Source organism: Syzygium oleosum, unplaced genomic scaffold, assembly GCF_021117445.2.
Source record: "Syzygium oleosum isolate NSW1041296 unplaced genomic scaffold, Sole_v2.1 Sole_v2.04, whole genome shotgun sequence".
Classification (NCBI taxonomy): domain Eukaryota; kingdom Viridiplantae; phylum Streptophyta; class Magnoliopsida; order Myrtales; family Myrtaceae; genus Syzygium; species Syzygium oleosum.
This window is the reverse complement of record NW_026607488.1, coordinates 7,299,241-7,317,934: the sequence shown is the minus strand read 5'-3', so window position 1 is coordinate 7,317,934 and position 18,694 is coordinate 7,299,241. Positions and strand designations below refer to the sequence as shown.

The 18,694-nt window shown below is 38.7% G+C and overlaps 1 protein-coding gene and 1 pseudogene across 1 annotated transcript; both read left to right on the top strand.

The window, feature by feature from the left end:
- Positions 1-7,899, top strand: part of LOC115685322 (disease resistance protein L6-like) — a 38,612-nt pseudogene extending 30,713 nt beyond the window's left edge.
- Positions 7,900-12,889: 4,990 nt separating this feature from the next.
- LOC130137862 (uncharacterized) lies at positions 12,890-14,227 on the top strand. The gene has a single exon (XM_056310357.1). The coding sequence runs from the start codon at positions 12,890-12,892 to the stop codon at positions 14,225-14,227; it is 1,338 nt and encodes a 445-aa protein (XP_056166332.1).
- The last annotated feature ends 4,467 nt before the right edge of the window (positions 14,228-18,694 follow it).

The window sequence follows — 18,694 nt, the reverse complement described above, 5'->3', positions numbered from 1 at the left end:
CGAATCTCACTATCAATGCAAGCGATTATGAAATATCGATAGTTCGATTTCAATTTGTTCTTAGTAACAGTAACAGGGTGATTGCAAGTTTTTTTTTTCTTTTCATATCAACAAATCGTAACAATTCATGTTTGAACAATCTTATGCGTTTGGCTAGAATTACGAACATGCACATCATTAACAAATGGAAGTGCAACAACATGAAGCGTGCTCATGGAGTCAAACCAAATACAAACTCAGACTCAACGTCAATATACATATGAATATCTGAAAACCATATTTGTGTAACACAAAATGTCATATCCGATCTATTGAATTGTAGATTGAAGTTGTGAGAGAGCAACGCAAACTTCGATCCTTCAATTTTTTCTATTATGACCAAATTCGGAATCCTCAGCTTGTAACGAAAAACAAAACAGAGATTCTCACCTTATCTGAGCAACATAAAGCACTACCACAAACAAAAGCCAATGAGCGTCAATGAGCCAGGATCCGATAAACCGAGAGGACAAACTAGGCTACAATGAAAATGAACTAGGAGAGCACCTGTGCCTTTCATCCATTCTCTTTTATGGGCCGCATGAAGGAGTGAAGTATGATGGGCCTCAGCTACTGGTCTCAATTGAATTAAAACCGGATTGTAAGGGCTAGGACTTAGGTGATGGGCCTGAGTTGCTGGGCTAAGAAAATATACATGTTAAAAACCCATTTGCACATAAAACAAATTGAGGAATTTGATTGAACATTTTGCAATAATTTAGGGACTCGATTCCTTTATTCGAAGGAGACAAAGAAAACTTTCGATTAGCCATTATGGTCATCCAAGGAGTCTTTAAAAATTTCCAAAACTTGTTAAGAAGTCTTGGCAAGGTATCCACTTGCTAATGTAGAACATTAGGTGGGAAATAGACAATTATATTTGATTTTAATGTGAACCGGCCAACTTTGTTTCTTCCTCGAAAACCACACCCGAAAAAATCTCTTATTCTTTTTGTGAAAGATTCTGACTTGACCATAGCTATTGTCCCTTAGTATCAAGGGGATTTTCGTGCCATCTTAAAAAATAAATTTACCAAAAAAAGGGTTAAGTTTATGTGATTTTATGTGCTCTAGTCTAAGAAGGTGGGACCTCGGTTCATTTCCAGGAAATGTAACCCCCAACCTGTGGGGTTGCACATATATTATCAAGCCAAAAGAAAAAAAAAATGAATGTGTAAAAAATTGCATGTTCAAATATGGCGGTGCATGTGCTAAGATTCGTAGCCACCATCGCTCATGAGGAAGAAGTAGACGAATTGGGAATAAAATATGTGAGAGCCAGTTCATGTGGTTATTACAGATCGAGCCCACCATGTGTTTGAGTTTTGCAATGCTCAGTTCCTTTCTAGTTTAATTTATGAGGGGTCTTTTAATAATGTCGAAGGGACAGAATTAGGACAAGAATTTGGCAAGTGAAGATTGTCCTGGCCAAGAAAGAAGGGCAAAGAAAAAGAGGGTGAGAACATTCTTGTTGTGTTGAAGATTGAATTGAAGCTAAATTGATGCCGTAATGGACTGGCTTTCCTTAGAAAATCAGATTCTGAACGTGGCCCAGAAAGAGAAAAGGAAGGCAGAGAGGGACCAGCTGCCTTATTTTTTGTATGAAGGGCCTCCGTATGCTCCTTTGCCTTATATATATGTAAAACTGAAGAAAGAAAAAAATACTTTTATTTCATAGGGTGCAGCGCAAGTTGCGATAAGACAGCCCAACGAATATAATCATCATAGAGATTGGTTGAACTTGTATTTTGTTTGGGTTACTTCTCTGTTGTAATCAAGATGTATATCATAAAAATGATTAAAGTTTCTATCCATAATCATTAATTTGGTCAGCTTGAGTTTGATTGTTTTGAATTGACTCATTTTTTTGGACTGAACAAAGTTCATAAATCCCTTTTTTTACTCAATTAGAATCAAGATCGATCGATATTCTGATTCATCTTCATTTTCGTGAAAAAATTAATCCGATCCCCTGCCATCGTGCTTCTTTCTATTAAACACAAGACCCTTGATATTGTATAACTTTATACGACAATCCATTTTGGATTTCATCGTTGATTTCAGCAATACATAAAAGAAAGTATTCCTTCCTAAGTAATTTAATGTGTGAATCTTTTTCCATCCATTCCATCAAGAATATCTCCTTACATCAGTTAATCTTTAAAAGTATGATGTGGTATCCAAAGAGAGAAACCTTGAACGTCCTCCACGGTTCGCATGTCCATTTGTAAGCTTAAAGTATCTTTTCACTTAAACTTTTTAAATTATCCCTTAAAAAATTTACTTATAATCAAATTCAAGTTAAATGAAATTCTTTATACCTTTCTCATACCTCAGACAAAAATATTACTACTCGATGTTATTATTTAGGAAAAATATCACCAAAAATCTTAAATATATGTCACTTGTGATAGATTTACCCTTAACTTTTTTTGTGACACGAAAAATTTCAAACTATGCCATTTGTGATAAATTTACTCTGAACTTTTTTTTTTGACACTAAAATTTCCAAATTATACCCATTGTGACACATTTACCCCACAATACTTTGACTTAAGAGCATTTTCGTCTTTTTCTTTTTTCTATTTTTTTTTTCTTTCTTTTCTCTTCCCTCCGCCGGCCATGGTGGAGGGAAGCCGGCGAGGACGACGCTCGCCGACGTCGGCGAGGGCAGCCCTCACTTGAGTCGGGCAGCCCTTGCTTGAGTCGGGCGAGGGTCACCCTCGCCTGGGCAAGCGAGGGGAGCCCTGGCTGGTGTCGGGCGAGGGCTTCCCTCGCTCACTCAGGGAAGGGCGACCCTTGCCCGATGTCGGCGAGGATCGTTCTCGCTTAAGTTGAGCTAGGGCTTCCCTCGCCCGACGCTGGCGAGGGTTGCTCTCTCTAGATCCGGCGAGGTTAGTCCTCTCCGGCTTCCCTTCGCCATGGCTGGCGAAGGGAAGAGAGAAGAAAGAAAGAAAAAATAGAAATAGGAAAAAGACGAAAATGCCCTTAGGTCAAAGTGTTGTGGGGTAAATGTGTCACAATGGGTATAATTTGAGGTTTTTATTGTCACAAAAAAAATTCAGGGTAAATTTGTCACAAGTGACCTAGTTTAGGGTTTTTCATATCACAAAAAAAATTTCAAGGTAAATCTATCACAAGTTGCATAGTTTGAGATTTTTGGTAATAGTTTCCCTATTATTTAATATTACAAAGCATATGTTTTTGTAATTAATCTTTAATCACGATCTAAAGAGAACTTAAAATGGCACATCTTATGTCATTTTCTTATTTAAAGGTATCAAATTTATCGGGAAAATTGTCCAAAAAGTCCTAAACCCATTGCATTTTTGCCAATTCAGTCCTAAATCTTTTCACTTCTTGCTAATTCAATCCTAAATCTTTTCACTTCTTGCCAATTGAGTTCATTTGGTAGGTCGACGCGGACGTGGCCGCTGATCGGCCGGCCAATGCTGACGTGGCAATTTTTAAATATTTTTTTCGAAATTTTTAAAATTTGTTTTTTTTTTCTGACTTCTTCTCTCTAGCCGGTCCGGCGATCAACATTCGGCCAAAGGCAAGTGCCGGCGAGGTCGAGGTAAAGCTCGCCCCGGCCGGCCACTGGCGAGGGCGAGCCTCGCCGGCCCCTAGCTGGGCAAGGTTGCCTCGCCTAGCAAAGGCGAGGCCGACCTCGCCATCGCAACCCAGTCGAGGGAGATGGGTCTCACCGGCGAGGTCAGCCTTGCCTCGACCTCTCCCAGCCAAGGCGAGGCCAACCTCGCCATTGCGACCCATCTAGCGACGGCGAGGTCGGCCTCGCCAAATCTAGGTAAGGTCGAGCCTTATCCAGCCAAGGCGAGGCTGACCTCGCCAGCGTGACCCATCTCTCTCGACTGGGTCGGGACAGCGAGGTCGGCCTCGCCTTTGCTGGGCGAGGCGACCTCGCCTAGCCAGGGTCCGGCAGTGGTGAGCTTTGCCAGAGGCCAGCGAGGTCGACCCTTCCAGCACTCACCTCTGGTCGGTCGCTAGTCGCCGGACCGGCTAGAGGGAAGAAGTCAGAAAAAAAAAAAGAAAGAAAAAAATATTAAATTTGAAAAAAAATTAAAAATTGTCACGTTAGCGTTGGCCGAACGGCCGGCGGCCACGTCAGCACCGGCTGGCCAGATGGACTCAATTTGCAAGAAGTGAAAATGTTTAGTACTGAATTGGCAAACTTAAAATGTTTATGATTGAATTGTCAAAAGTGCAGTAGGTTTAGGATTTTTTGGAAGATTTTCCCCAAATTCCTCAAATTGAACAATTTTCGTTGCTTATCAACTGATTATACATTTGTACTTACATAGAATATCAAAATGCCACCGTCTCGGGCTGTTTATTCTTTTGGAATACTAGAGATATTGTTCAAACTGGTCTTTAAAATGAAGAAGCAGATTTTACGTTGGATGCTTGACTAAGACGCCTTATTTAAATTCTAATCATAGTTTATTGCATCGTGCAATAAATAAATAAGGTTCAGCATCCAAATATGACCTTGTCACACCTCCCCCGGGTGGTCACTAGCTTGCAGCTGGAGCTTTGCCTAACCTGCTTTTGTCTCATTCCCATTTGCTTTGTACTCCTGCATTCATCTAATTCCATTTTCTACGCTGTTTAGGTTCTTTTCTGTGTTTTGTACACACTCCCTCCGTGTGTGCTTTTTTTGCTGTTGACGATGAAAAAAGAAGAATCTTCACAAACACATATGCTAAATCGAAAAATGATAAATGAATGATTATTATTTACACTCCTTCGTCATAGACGTGTCTTCGCTATAAAAATCCACCTAACTACTATTCAACCAAGGATATTTCGAAAAAAAAAATTGATAAATCAATATTTCTGATAGTCAAATTGAACAAAACTAATTAGTTGACTAAAAAGCATTTACTATATATATGTATCCTAGTGTTGGATCACGCGCATCCCACGTGACTTGGTGATATTGGGCTTTGCAAATCTTCCACCAGGACTTTGCCCTTTGCCCTGGTATTGTTGACTCCTCTCAGTCTCTGTGCACCTCCATGTTCTGATTTTTGCCGACTTCCTTCGTTTCCCAGAAACTCGCCTTCAACCTCCCTGCGTTGACTTTGCCCTTCTTCTCTTCACCTTGAGAAGTCATAGTCGATCTTCCTTCACTGAATCGTCCCAATTAGCACTTTTTACAGAAGCGTGATTCTCTTCTGTGGGTAGATACAGCTGAGAGGATCGGCCCGCAGATGGAATTCAACGGAAGTCAGGCTCTAATGGTCATCCTTGCTTTGACTGTAGGACTGTAAGTGCTCTAACTGGACTTCTGTTCGAGCTATTGTTGACAGATAACGCACGAAAAAGAAAAGAAAAAAAGAAACTTTGCTTCTATACATTTTTGATGCAATTCAGCCTGGTTGTTCGATTAACATTCCTACTTTTAAGTTTGTTAATTTTGGCAGGGTTTTGAGAGCGTTCACAAAATGGAAGAAAAGGAGGAACTCGAAATCAACCTTAAGAATGGACGTCGGGTCTGGAGAAGAGAACGAGGCGTTAAGGAGGGACTCGGAGTCAACCTCGAGAACCGATGTGTCTCACGAAACGTATGATGTGTTCCTGAGCTTCCGAGGACCAGATACTCGCAATGGATTCACCAATTGCCTCTATCATCGCTTGAGAGATGTTGGAATTTGCGTTTTCTTCGATAACGAAGAACTCCGAGTTGGTAAAGAAATTGGTGGAGAGCTTTTGAAAGCACTTGAGAAGTCTCGAATTTACATACCTATCTTTTCTAAGGGTTACGCCAATAGTTCGTGGTGTCTCCGTGAGGTTGCGCACATGGTAGAATGCACGTCAACATCGGATGGGAAGAAAGAGATACTTCCCATCTTCTATGATGTGGATTCTGATGATGTTAAGCTCAAAACCAAGTCATACAGAAAAGCCATGCTCAAGCACAAGAAGAAGTTTGGCTCCGACGAATTGAAGCGGTGGGAAAATGCCCTTGTCGAGGTTGCCCGTATAAAGGGATGGGATCTCAAAGGCAAAGGGTAAATGTCCTTAACTTTTTATGGTTAATACGCACAGTATTTACATTCCATTCAATGAAAGTTTGTCCCTCGAAATTCCCAAACATAAAGCATTTGGACATTTTTATTTAAGATTTGCATTAGAAGTTAATGAAAGCTAGACCATAAAAAACCGAGAACCCACAGTAGAAAATAGAAAATTGCTATTTTTTTTAAAACACAACAAATCGGATCAGTCAAGGCATTTTTCCAATACATGTCGGGTTAAGCCACCATGACACGACAGGCAAGACCAACTTTTTACTTAATCATATTTTTCACTTAATCAACTATTTTACTTAACCGCATTACCACGATAAGTATAGTGGAAATCATGCAATTTTTTAAAATTTTCACCTCCCGTGGTAATCACAATATTTTACAATAACAAACTCGTGTGAAATTGTTGAATTAATAGGGTAATTGCGATTTTAAAATTATACCAAGACATGATTAGAATTTTTCTAAAAAGAGTACATAATTAACATTACCAAAATGCAGGGAAAATTATCAAAAAAAGTCCTAAACCTACTGTACGGCAGCCAATTCAGTCTTAAACCTTTTAAATTTATCAATTCAGTCCTAAACCTTTTCAATTCTTACCAATTGAGTTCATCCGGCCAATTTTGGCCGGTCGATATTGACGTGGCAATTTTTTAATATTTTTTTCCTTACTTCTTCCCTCTGGCCAGTTCGGCGACCGGCCACCGGTGACCGGCTCGACCTCGCCGGCCCTCCCCTCTAGTCAGTCGTCCGTCGCCGGTTGCCGGATCGGCCAGAGGAACGAAGTAAGGAAAAAATAGAAAAAAAATAAAAAAAAGAATTAAAATTCGAAAAAAATATTTAAAAATTTCCACGTCAGCGTTCCCCCGATGGCCAGCACCGGCCGATGGCCACGTCAGCGTCGGTCGGCCAAAAATGGCCGGATGGACTCAATTGGCAATAATTGAAAATGTTTATGACTGAATTGGCAAACTTAAAAGGTTTAAGACTGAATTGGCCACCGTACAATAGGTTTAGGACTTTTTTGACAATTTTCCCCCAAAGTGCACATACGATGCATCTATGTAAAAAGGGACGTTTAACAGATCTTACAAAATTTCCGTATTATGAAATATTAGCATAAATAGTTTGATGAAAAGAAATTATTGACATGGTATGAAGGAATTGAACGCAAAAGATAACGAGGTGTGGGAGATAAACTTTTCTCCAATACACCGAAAAACAATGTCAAACCCAACCTGCACCCAAAAATTTTCAGTTCAACTAATTATGATGCTTAATTTCCATTCGTTTGAGTAGTTGAAATAGCTATGTATCTACATGTCCCCTAGAGTCCTGAAATTTATCATGTCTTTGATTGAAAAGACATTTTCATGCTTTACTACAGCCAAGGAGAACAAATTGAATCGATTGTTGAAGAGGTTTCCCGTAAGCTTAATACAAGACACATGATTGTGACTGAACATTTGGTTGAAGATACTGCTCAGATGGAAGCCATAATGAAATTGTTGGATGTTGGCTCTAGTGGTGTACATTTTGTCGGTATCCATGGCATGGGAGGTGTTGGAAAAACAACTCTTGCCAAAGTCATGTTCAACAAATTATCTTCTCACTTTGAACGCTGTAGTTTCCTTGATGACGTTCGAGCATTATCGCAACCTCATGGTGGTCTTTTAGAGTTGCAGAAAAAGCTCTTATCAGATTTGGCCGGTCATGGGATTGCTAACCAAATTAAAGATGTTGATGGTGGGATCAAGATGATAAAAAAAGCATTGAGTAATAAAGAAGTACTCATTGTTCTTGATGATCTAGACAAGAAAGAGCAACTTGAAAAACTAGCCGGAAAATCTGATTGGTTTTGTTCTGGTAGCAAAATCATTATCACAACTAGGGACGAAAGCATCCTGATGACTCAAGTGGGCTCATCCAATAAAGAGGTACTCAACCAACCGGAAGGAATTTTACGTTATGAAGTTTGTGGAATGAGATTTGATTTAGCACTTCGTCTGTTTTACAAGCATGCATTCAGAAGCGACTCTGCTATAGAAGAATATGATGCTCTTTCAAGGGAAATTGTTTGTACAGTGGGCATGCTTCCTTTGGCCGTTGTGGTGATAGGGTCCAATCTTTTTGACTGGGGCAAAGATTTGGGGCATTCGGATAAAAGAGAAGTATGGGATGAGACGCTAAAGAAGTTAAAGGAAGGTCCTTTTGAGGATGTCCGAGATACATTAATGATAAGTTATAAACGATTAGAGGATAAGCACCAAGAAGTATTTCTGGATATAGCCTGCTTTTTCATTAATGCCGACAAAACATATCCGGTTATCATGTGGAAGGATTGTGGATACTTTCCTAGCATTGCAATGAGGGTTCTCTCTCAGAGGTCCTTGATCAAAATTAGAGATGATAATAGGCTTTGGATGCATGACCAAGTTCGAGACTTCGGAAGGTACATTGTTCTTCAAGTATATCCTCACAAGTTTTGTAGGGTCTGGATTCGTGAGGAGGCCCTAAAACTACTGCAGGGAAAAAAGGTAAATGGGAACTGCTAATGATTGAAAATTTTTGGTGCAAGAAATTCTTTGGATTTTCGTTCCCATTTAAAGCAGTATTTTAGTCAAAGTTTGCATCCAAAAGATAGCTTTGTTTAACGTCGTTTTTGTCCCGCGGTGGTTACATCTCTCAGTCAAACCTTCAGTTCAAAGGTCTCAAAGTTTGAAGAGAGAGTTTCCGACCAAAAAAAAAAGTTTGAAGAGAGAGTCCAAAGAGATTGCCTGACCGCTGGCTTTATTTTCTTGATTCTAGTCTATAGAAAATAGCTTTTTTGAAAATTTGAAAAAATAAAGAACGGTTAACGTGTGATCCAGGAAAAATGAAAAGAAAACTTGCTTTATCAAGAATTTTAAGATTATTTTCAACCCTGATATTTAGAATAAACTAAGAAGAAATTTGAATTAATATGCAAATTATATTTCCCGAAAAGTAGAAATCAAAAACTTGATACCTTCAGACTTGAAAATTAGTTTCTTATGTAGAAGAGTAGGAAACAACGACTAGTTAGGAAAAAGAGTGTGCCATAGTTCTGGAAAGCGTATGTGACGAGCTCATCCACTGGAGAAATTGTTTGACCGTGCTTTTGGGTCGTCTCTGTTGTAGCTCTGCATGCCATTTGTTGCTTGCTCAATATTGAGTCTGTGATATGCAGAGAAATGAAGATATGGTAGGCCTAAGCCTGACTTCCGATGGCTACAGCCACAGTATTGCATCTGAAGAATTAGTTGCTCTACCAAATCTAAGGTTCCTTCAAGTGAAAGGCACTGATTTTTTTGGAAACTTCGAGAATCTTCTTTTGGAGCTAAGATGGTTTTCCTGGGAAATTACTAATAAGGAATTTTATGCGGAGAATTTTCATTTTGCTAGTTTGGTAGTGCTAGACCTTTCAAGGAGCAAGATCGAAGATGACTGGGGTGGGTGGAACCAAATCCAGGTACAATATGCCTTACTCCATTCACCTTTATTCCATCTTTACAGATCATTCAACGCACGGTACACATCGGTGGTGTGCTCCCCTGATCTAAATATTTTGTGTTAGTCGCACATCTAGATTCGACTACAACCAGCTAAACACATTTCAAAAGAAAGGAGATGAAGCTATAGAATCACATGGCATTAGCATATCATCCCATAAATTGATATCACGAGCAGAATATCATTATTGTTCTATATTTCATTCAATCAGTAGAAACTGCTTTAGTAATCGAGCGACAGATAAATATGATATGCGTAAAATCCGTACTAGCAAAAATCATTACCTGTGCTCACCAGCCCATAGTACTATCCAAGCATCCATTATTGCCTTGGTCTCAGGAACTCAATTTACTTACTTTGGAGATTGGACTTTGGATGCTTTATGGCTTTGTGTAGTCTAAAGACCTTCTTAGGCTGAAAATTGGATGGCCTTCACCTTCTTTTTCAAAAGGGAAGACAAGACATTGCTGTTCCTTTGGAAAATTGTCCAAAAAATCTTAAATTTATTATACGGTGGCTAATTTAATTCTAAATTTTTTAATTATGTCAATTTAGTCCTAAACCTTTTGATAAATTGCTAATTTAGTCATAAATATTTTAATTATGCTAATTTAGTCTTAAACTTTTTGACGATTTTCAATGTAGTCTTAAATAAATTAACGATTTGCCAATTTAGTCATTTCAATCAATTTTGGTTAGAAATTCGCTGACGTGGGTGCCAGCTGTCCTACGTGTCACAGCTGTCGCTGACATTGACAATTTTTTACATTTTTTTTTTATTTTTCTGAATTTTTCTGAATTTTTTCTATCATTCTTCTTCTAGCTGGCAAGGTCCTCGATGGATCTCGCCGGCCCTCACCGGCTGCTAGCGAGGTCAACCTCGCTAGCCCGACAAAGGCGAGCCTTGCTCACCTGTTTCGAGGCTCGACCTCCCCATTGCTGGGTGAGGGTCGACCCTCACCCGAGGCCGACCTTGTCAAATCAGGCAAGGTCGAGCCTTGTAATGGTTGGGTGAGGCTAGCGAGGCTGACCTCATCAGCCCTCGCCTGTGGCTGGTTACCGGCCATCGCCAAAGGTGTGGCGATCGGCAGAGGAAGAATGAAAAAATCAAAAGAATTAAACAAAATTTAAAAAATGCAAAAAAATTGTCCATGTCAACAACAGTCGTGCCACGTAGAACAACAGACGTTGACTAGACAGCCATGTTGACGGTTTCTATATGAAAGAATTTGGCAAATCGTCAAAAGGTTTATGGCTAAATTGACAAATCGTCAAAATGCTTAGAACTAAATTGGGATAATTAAAAGGTTTAGGACTTAATTGACATAATTGAAAGGTTTTATAACTAAATTGATTACTATACAATAAGTTTAGGATATTTTGGATAATTTTCCATGCTCCTTTGATACAACCGTATGTTGAAGATCTCTTTTTCTATGACACTTTTAAGACTTGATCGTGACGAAATATTGTAACATCGTAAATTTCTCTTATGACGCTTTACAAAATGTTTTTAACTCAATTACGACCCTATGTGGAGAAGATGCACGAGTGAGGGATATATAGAAGTGCCCCATTCTCGTATAGTTGTAGACTTGAAATATAGTTCCATGCGCAACGTTTTCAAAATCATGGGAAGATTTAAACTTTAAGGGCTATTTGCAATCAGATTTAATCTTACTTGTGCATTGTAAACTTGAATGATAGATGGCCAATTTGAAATATCATTGACAAGTAAGAACTGATTAGCAACTTTTGAGTTCGATAAATTATTAGCAAAATAACAACTTTACCATCATCAAACCTAATAGTAGATTACCAATTGTTTTTGAATATTACAAGCAATCCCCTTCATTAATTAGTAGATTACGATTTGCGTAGATACTTTACTAATGGTGTCGTTTAATTGTTCTAACTTACAAACAAAATATTATTTACAATGGTAAATGGTTAGTAGATTATGACCATTTCTTTGATTTTACTGAGTGTAGAGTTTGATTTTTCAGTAACATACAACTAAATAAATTGATTCATCGAGTTGAAATAGCTTTGTAGACTAGGAAGTGTCGCTCGCTTTGACCAGGGAGCGCGTTTTTTAGCTGGTGAACTATGAATTGCTTACATATATTACTAGGAGTATTGGTTGACGATCGTGACTTAGGAACAAAAAAACTATTTTTTTACTATAAAATTGTAGTACAATATTAGATTTATTTTGAATTTACAAGTACTAATGCTTGTGGTCAGTAACATTTCGGTGTTCTTTACAAATTAGCAGGTTTTTTCATTTGTGGAGTTTGAATTAATTGCTTATGTACTTTACTAATAGTATTGGTTGCCGGTGATTTTTTACAAACAAACAAACTGTTTTATCACAATAAAGCTCTAGTAGCTTATGAATTTCACTACGAACTTACTATTTCACCACTAAGATTTAGTTCTGAGCAATAAATTTATAATAAAAAAAGGACTTAATAATTTTCAATTACATTGACGGTACAAGTTTGCCATGAATGGAAGATTATTCCATTTACCCCGAAGGAAGTGTTTGAAGCGGCCTAGTTGTGCCATTTGCAAGTAAACGAGGGAGTATATTGAATTATAAAAATGAGATTAATTACTTACATAAAATCTAGGATGATTGATGTGTTTCATTCTTTTTAGTTCCACATTTTCTTTTTCTGCAGATGACAACAAAATTAAAAATTCTGGATTTAACGGATTGCACAAAGTTGAGGAAGACACCCGACTTCTCAAATTTCACCTCCTTGGAGACGTTAGTACTTGCTCGGTGTTCCAACTTAATCACAATTCACCCCTCCATTTCTAAGCTTCAACTCCTAGAGACTTTGAACATCAAAGGGTGTAGCTCTCTTGGGGAGTTGCCTGAAGAAATCTGTTCTCTACAATCTTTGCAGCAGATCGTCATGCCCCAAAATTTTCAACCCCTAAAGCTTCCGGAGAGATTTGGCAATTTGAAGTCTTTGTCGAGTTTTCTATTAGATGATAACCCTAAAATCTGCCAACTTCCAGACTCAATTGTAGAGGCGGTGAATCTTACACGCTTAACTTTATGGGGGTGCGTGGGGATAAAGGAACTTCCAAGCTCAATTGGGGAGTTACAAATGCTGGTAGAGTTGAATGTATCAACGTCAGGCATAATTGAACTACCCGATTCTATCGGAAACTTAAAGAAATTAAGGGTGTTGAGTTTATGTAAAACGAAGATAAAGGAGCTTCCTCGTACTATTGGAGGACTGGAGATGCTCGAAGGTTTATATGCCCACAAATCCTACGATCTAACGGATAAGAACTTGGAGGAAATTGGGAAGCTATTCCATTTGAAGACGTTGAACTTAGGATTAACTAGTGTTTCTAGATTGCCTCCAGAGATAAGTAATCTCCATCTTGAAAATCTTAAAGTGGGTTCGATTGAGCTTCAACAAGTGCCGGCTCTTCCATCAAGTTTGAAATCCCTTTCGGTTCAAGCTATGGACTTCTCTCTTGTCCCTCACCCCTCAAGCATCACCGATTTAGAGCATTTGGAATTATTTAGATTTAACAATTTGAGAATTGGACATCACTCAACTAGGCGGGACTATGACTCAAAACTTAAAGCAGCTTTGATGAGGGAGCAGCCATCCTATCAGCTTCCATCTCATTTGTTGTCCTTGAAACTCAGAAATATTAGTCCACTGCCACATTATTCCGACTTATTAAATTTGACAGTTTTGTATGTATTTGACTGTCCAATATCACACCTACCTATCACTCCAGGTCTAACACATTTGAGGGAACTGCACATAACAAGATGTGAATCCCTTGAGGAAATACCTGGTTTGTCACTCTTGAGGAGTCTGGAGCGCTTAAAACTGAAGGGCTTGAATAGGCTAGCTGAGATTCAAGGTTTGTCGGAACTGGAATCTTTGCAGTACCTCCTTCTTTCCAGTTGTGATTTAATAGGACAATTACCCAACTTGGTTAAGTTGGGTAAGCTACAACATCTTGAGATAGAAGCGTGTCCAAATTTAAGAGCCATTGAGGGAATTGAGGGCTTAGAAAGCTGGGTATTGGATAGTTGTAGCCGCAATATCCTGGAAAGATTATTGGATGTCTCGAGATTGACTTGGCTTTCCCACAGATTACCTACGTACGATGTGTTCCTAAGTTTTAAGGGTCCAGACACTCGTTTCAGCATTGTCAATTTCCTTTACTATGGTATGTCACAAGATCGAATTTCTGTTTATAGTGATGACGATGATAGGAGGTCCAGTGAAGGGATTGGGGAAGAGATTCTACAAGCACTAGCCGACTCCTATATCTACATACCAGTCTTCTCTAGAAACTACGCTTCCAGTCATTGGTGTCTCCGCGAACTTGTCCACATGGTAAAAAGCACATCAGAATCAAAGGGGAAAAGAATAATCATCCCCATGTTCTATGACGTGGAGATTGATGATGTTAAGCTCGAAACTGATTTATATAAAAGCGACTTGGACAAGCACTGGATGAACTTCGACCACAGCGAAGTGAAGGCATGGAAAGAGGCTCTAATTGAGGTCGCAGCAATGAGTGGGTTCGTGTTGAAAAATATCAGGTAATTATTCTATTTTGCCACTAAATTATGAGGTAAGTAAGTCATTCAATTGAACTTTCCAAACATAGAGAGTTTCAAAGTTACTGCAATGCAACCCTTTTGCATACATATAGTTGTCCACTCAAGCAAATTCATTCCTATAAAATTAGAAGTAGGTCCTTCTAGTTTGTAATATCCAGAGGAACTCTGTGGTCGAACAACATAGTAGTACGGCCGCACATTTTCATCGTCTACTCTTTCATTTTTCTTTTGTTTTGTATACTGAGTTAAGGATCTTCACGTTATAGTGGTTTGAGAAATCAAATCAACGATTAGATCATGATTTTGATATTCTTTAAGTTTCTGTCTTTCCAACTAAAATGAACTATCCTTCAATTCTGTATTGTTGCAGCCATGAAGAAGTACTTCAATTGGTCATCGCAGAGGTTTTTAAAGCAAGGAAATGGCATAAGGATACTGGAAGTGTCAAAAGTTTCGTACGGCACTCACTTGGGTGCAAAAAGTATTTTTCGGATCACTTGAGTTCCACTTTTTAAAAGGAATGATCACTTAAGTGCCAACTCCTAGTTGGATATTTGGAAATTTGACGTGGCATATTTTATTAAATTCTTCAACCGACGTGGCTCCTTGACGTGCCCAGTTAGCATATATATGTCGCGACCTTCCTGGAGGTGAACCACCAAGGGAAGGCTAATGGATTTCTAAGCATAGTGCTTAGCACAGACTCTCCAAGCCTTAGCAATCGCAACTTTGTACTGAATCCAATATGTAATTAATCTTACTTTTTTGAGCCGCCACTAATCGGTAATTGGTCGTTTAGACACTCGAGTAAAATGTGAGAGTACATATTTTTTTGTGAACCAAAATTCAAAGGATTCGAGGACTTGGTTACGCCAGAATAATCTAACGCCCTTTCTATTCCCTTTTTCTATAATTCGAAAATGTTTTACATGCAATCTTTGTCGGGTTTTATCCTATGCCACTATGATATGACAGATGATCATGCAAGTGCTTAATTAAGAAAGTAACGGCCAATAATCAAAGCAATAAATAGATTTGTAGAAAATATAAAGAACCTAGACGCGCTAGGCAAAGCAAACATATCACTATCCAATGTCATGAAATTTTTCTAACTATTAGTCAGGAAAATATTTAGACAAAATGTACGGATGTTGTCCATGAGTTAATTGACTAACTAACATGCAATCCATACTAATGTTTTTGTATTTTTCTCATTTAATTAAACTGCAGGATTTGAGAAAACGCACAATTGAATCCTAAAATTCTATGTGACGGGAATTGACTCATATGCACTAATTAAATAACTAAATGACATGCAAGAATGACGCAACTATATGATATGCATGATGGATTCTAAATTATATGTTATAGAATTAATTCTAAATACTATCCATGTGAGACACTAGTTAAAATTAATCCTAAATAACCTAATAAATGCCAGCGATGTGAATTTAATGTAATCCTTAACAAAAGACAAATGACCCTAAAAATCTACAAATTAAGTGATTATGCATTATTTCCTAATCAACAAATTATAGCCTAGGTTACTATATGATTAATGAAAGTGCAATCTAAGTCCTAGGTGCAAGATGACATAGTTCTATTTTCTAAGGTAATGTATGCATATAACTCTAAGGTAATTTAACACATATGAAGGACCTAAGAAAAACCACGAATTTATTTTATAATGCCAACTATATGAATTGTTATTTTTATTTTTTATTTTTTGAAAACATCAAATTTAAACCTAGGACTCTACACATGACCTAACGAACTACTATTAAGTTATTTTGTGACTAAATGATGCAATGCTAACTAATTTTCGCATTTCCTTAATACTGTATGAATTATATGCAATGCGGGTGATGAATGTGAAGCAATTAATAGCTAAAACTATCTAAATGATATGACTACTAAAAATCAACCCTATTAATTTATGATTTACTACATGATGTGCATTATATAATATGCATGCTATGAGATTAATTAACCTTAAATCTATATGCAAGCCAAATGGAACTTTAATGACATTCTTTGTCTGGCATTTATTTAATGAAAACTATGGATTATCCTAAGTCTATATGCATTCTAAAACTAATATGCATTGCCCTAAAAAACAAATTATGAGTGTGACCAAAAATCTAAATATGCATGAGACAGTGATGTGCGATGACAATTATGATGCATTGAAATACACGTTATGTTCATTTCAACCAATCATAGCAAGCCACGCAAGACAATATTAAGGTATAACCTTAGCGCTTAAAAGTCCAAAAGCTTAATGCGCCTTCGTTAATGCAGGGAAATAATGGCGATCAAAGTTGATGAACAAGGGAGAATTTTTATTGGTCCTCCCTCCCTTTCTTCACACGTGTGGCTGTGTTTTTATCTCTCCATTCTGTTGGGATTTTGTGCGGAAAAAGAAAAAACATGTGTGGTGGCTAGTAAGGATCACCTAGAAGGGGTGAATAGGTGATTATGACCGATCTTACAAAATGACAGCGGAATTGAAACAATCAAAATATGTACTTGTTGACACCTAATTTTGCCCCCTCGTTAAATCGATGCTTAAATGGTAAATTGGCCGAATTAGGAGAGATAATGTCACGCCCCAAACCCTACGAGCGGGCGATCATCCCTTTGTGGTCGTAATGTACACGACAGCCCAGGACTTGTTGCCGACCCAATCGAAACACTAACGAGTAATGCATGCGGAAGCAACCTCGAACTCTCTGTACAACATATAAACAATGGGATAGTAGAAAGACAAAGAACACACATAAACAATACACTTTTATAAACATAACGTCGATTACAACACATACATTTGCAAGCCTTCTACGAGGCCACTATCTACGAACCACGCACAACAACAAGGATCGGGTGGTTGATAAGCTTAACTCCTCTGCAAAAAGGTGCACTCAAAAGACGGGGTAACTCGACCTATCCTCAATCCCCGTAGTATCCTGGCAACGTCTCCGGATCAATCACAGTCGCTGGTCTGAAATGGTTTGGTTATACAACCATGAGAACACTTCTCAATAAGCAACTACCTAAGCCTCGCTTAGGCCAAAGCGTACTTCCGAACAATTCTAAACATGCGATTCAAACAATCGACGTGCCATAAACAATCACAGGCGTCCTTACCTCGCCTTGGCGCATACACAAGCCCTGCACGTTAGAATATCGCCATAACATGGCCAATTGCCCATCAAGCACACGCAAAACAATTCATGGCATGATCAAGCATAACATGGTTAATAATCCAGACGTGCTCATCAATTAACTCAGGCAAAGCATTCCCCAATGCAAATCGCACTCATTAAGTCCAGATTATTAACGACCCCTCGGGCCACCGAACTCCCGCCGGTCTTCTGGCGTAACCAGGCATCGTCCCGCTACTTCGGCGACGGCAACGTCCGGAACCCCCGCCCAGACGGCATTCCACAAAGGAGCATCGATCCGGCCTCTACCGCGATCGGCAACGTCTAGAACCCCCGCCTAGACGGCATCCGAACTCCCTCCGGGCATCGTCTAGAACTCCCGCCTAGACGGAACGTGTCGTGACCATGCACACACCTCAACAATCATTACCAATTCTTATCTTTGTAAATTAGCCCAATGTCAACTAAATCCACCAAAATGTCATGGTAACACCGATCAGTTCCCGAGAGAGAGAAAAACCGAGTATGCACAGAATCGGAGCCAAACTGGGCAGTAACATAGTCACCGAATTTCATTTAAAATAAATAGTAAATCAACTCCAAAAATTCTGAAATTTGGATATGTCGTATAAAACATCTTGATAAACATTTTCCGTGAAGAACTCAAAACCCAGTTCCTACTGTAAACATCTCTTTTTGTCACTTGAAGTCAGACAAAATTCAACCCGTTCGGTCAGGCCGCCTGACCATCAAAATGCATTTCATCCAGTACCCAAATCATTTTGGAAAGGCTTCAAAATTTTATATGTCATAGAAAAAAATGTTCTTAACAATTTTTGTGAAGGAATTTTGTTGAAAAGAGGTCTGGAAAAATTTATAGAAAATCGGAGAGACCAGATGGTCGGATGAACAGTAAATCCGGCAGACTGAATCCGGTCCAAAAATGGACTTACGAATGGAACTAAATGATCTCCAAAAATTCCAGATTTAATATATGTCAAACTTCAAGATGTTATGAACAACTTTCATGAAGAACACTTCCTCAAATTCGTCCCACACAAGTCACAGTAAAAATAGTAACATCCAGCGACGCAGCAGCAACCTTATCGGAAATTAACCAACAAGCACCACCAAGCAAACCAAGCACAACCAGCCACTAAACCAACTATCCACTGCCCTTAAACCATCCCTAACATGTCCATTAGTCACCCCTTAGCCTAGTCAAGAGTTAGGAAGCCACTTACTAGGAATCCTAAGCAAGCAAACCAAGAAGAAGAGGCAGCAGC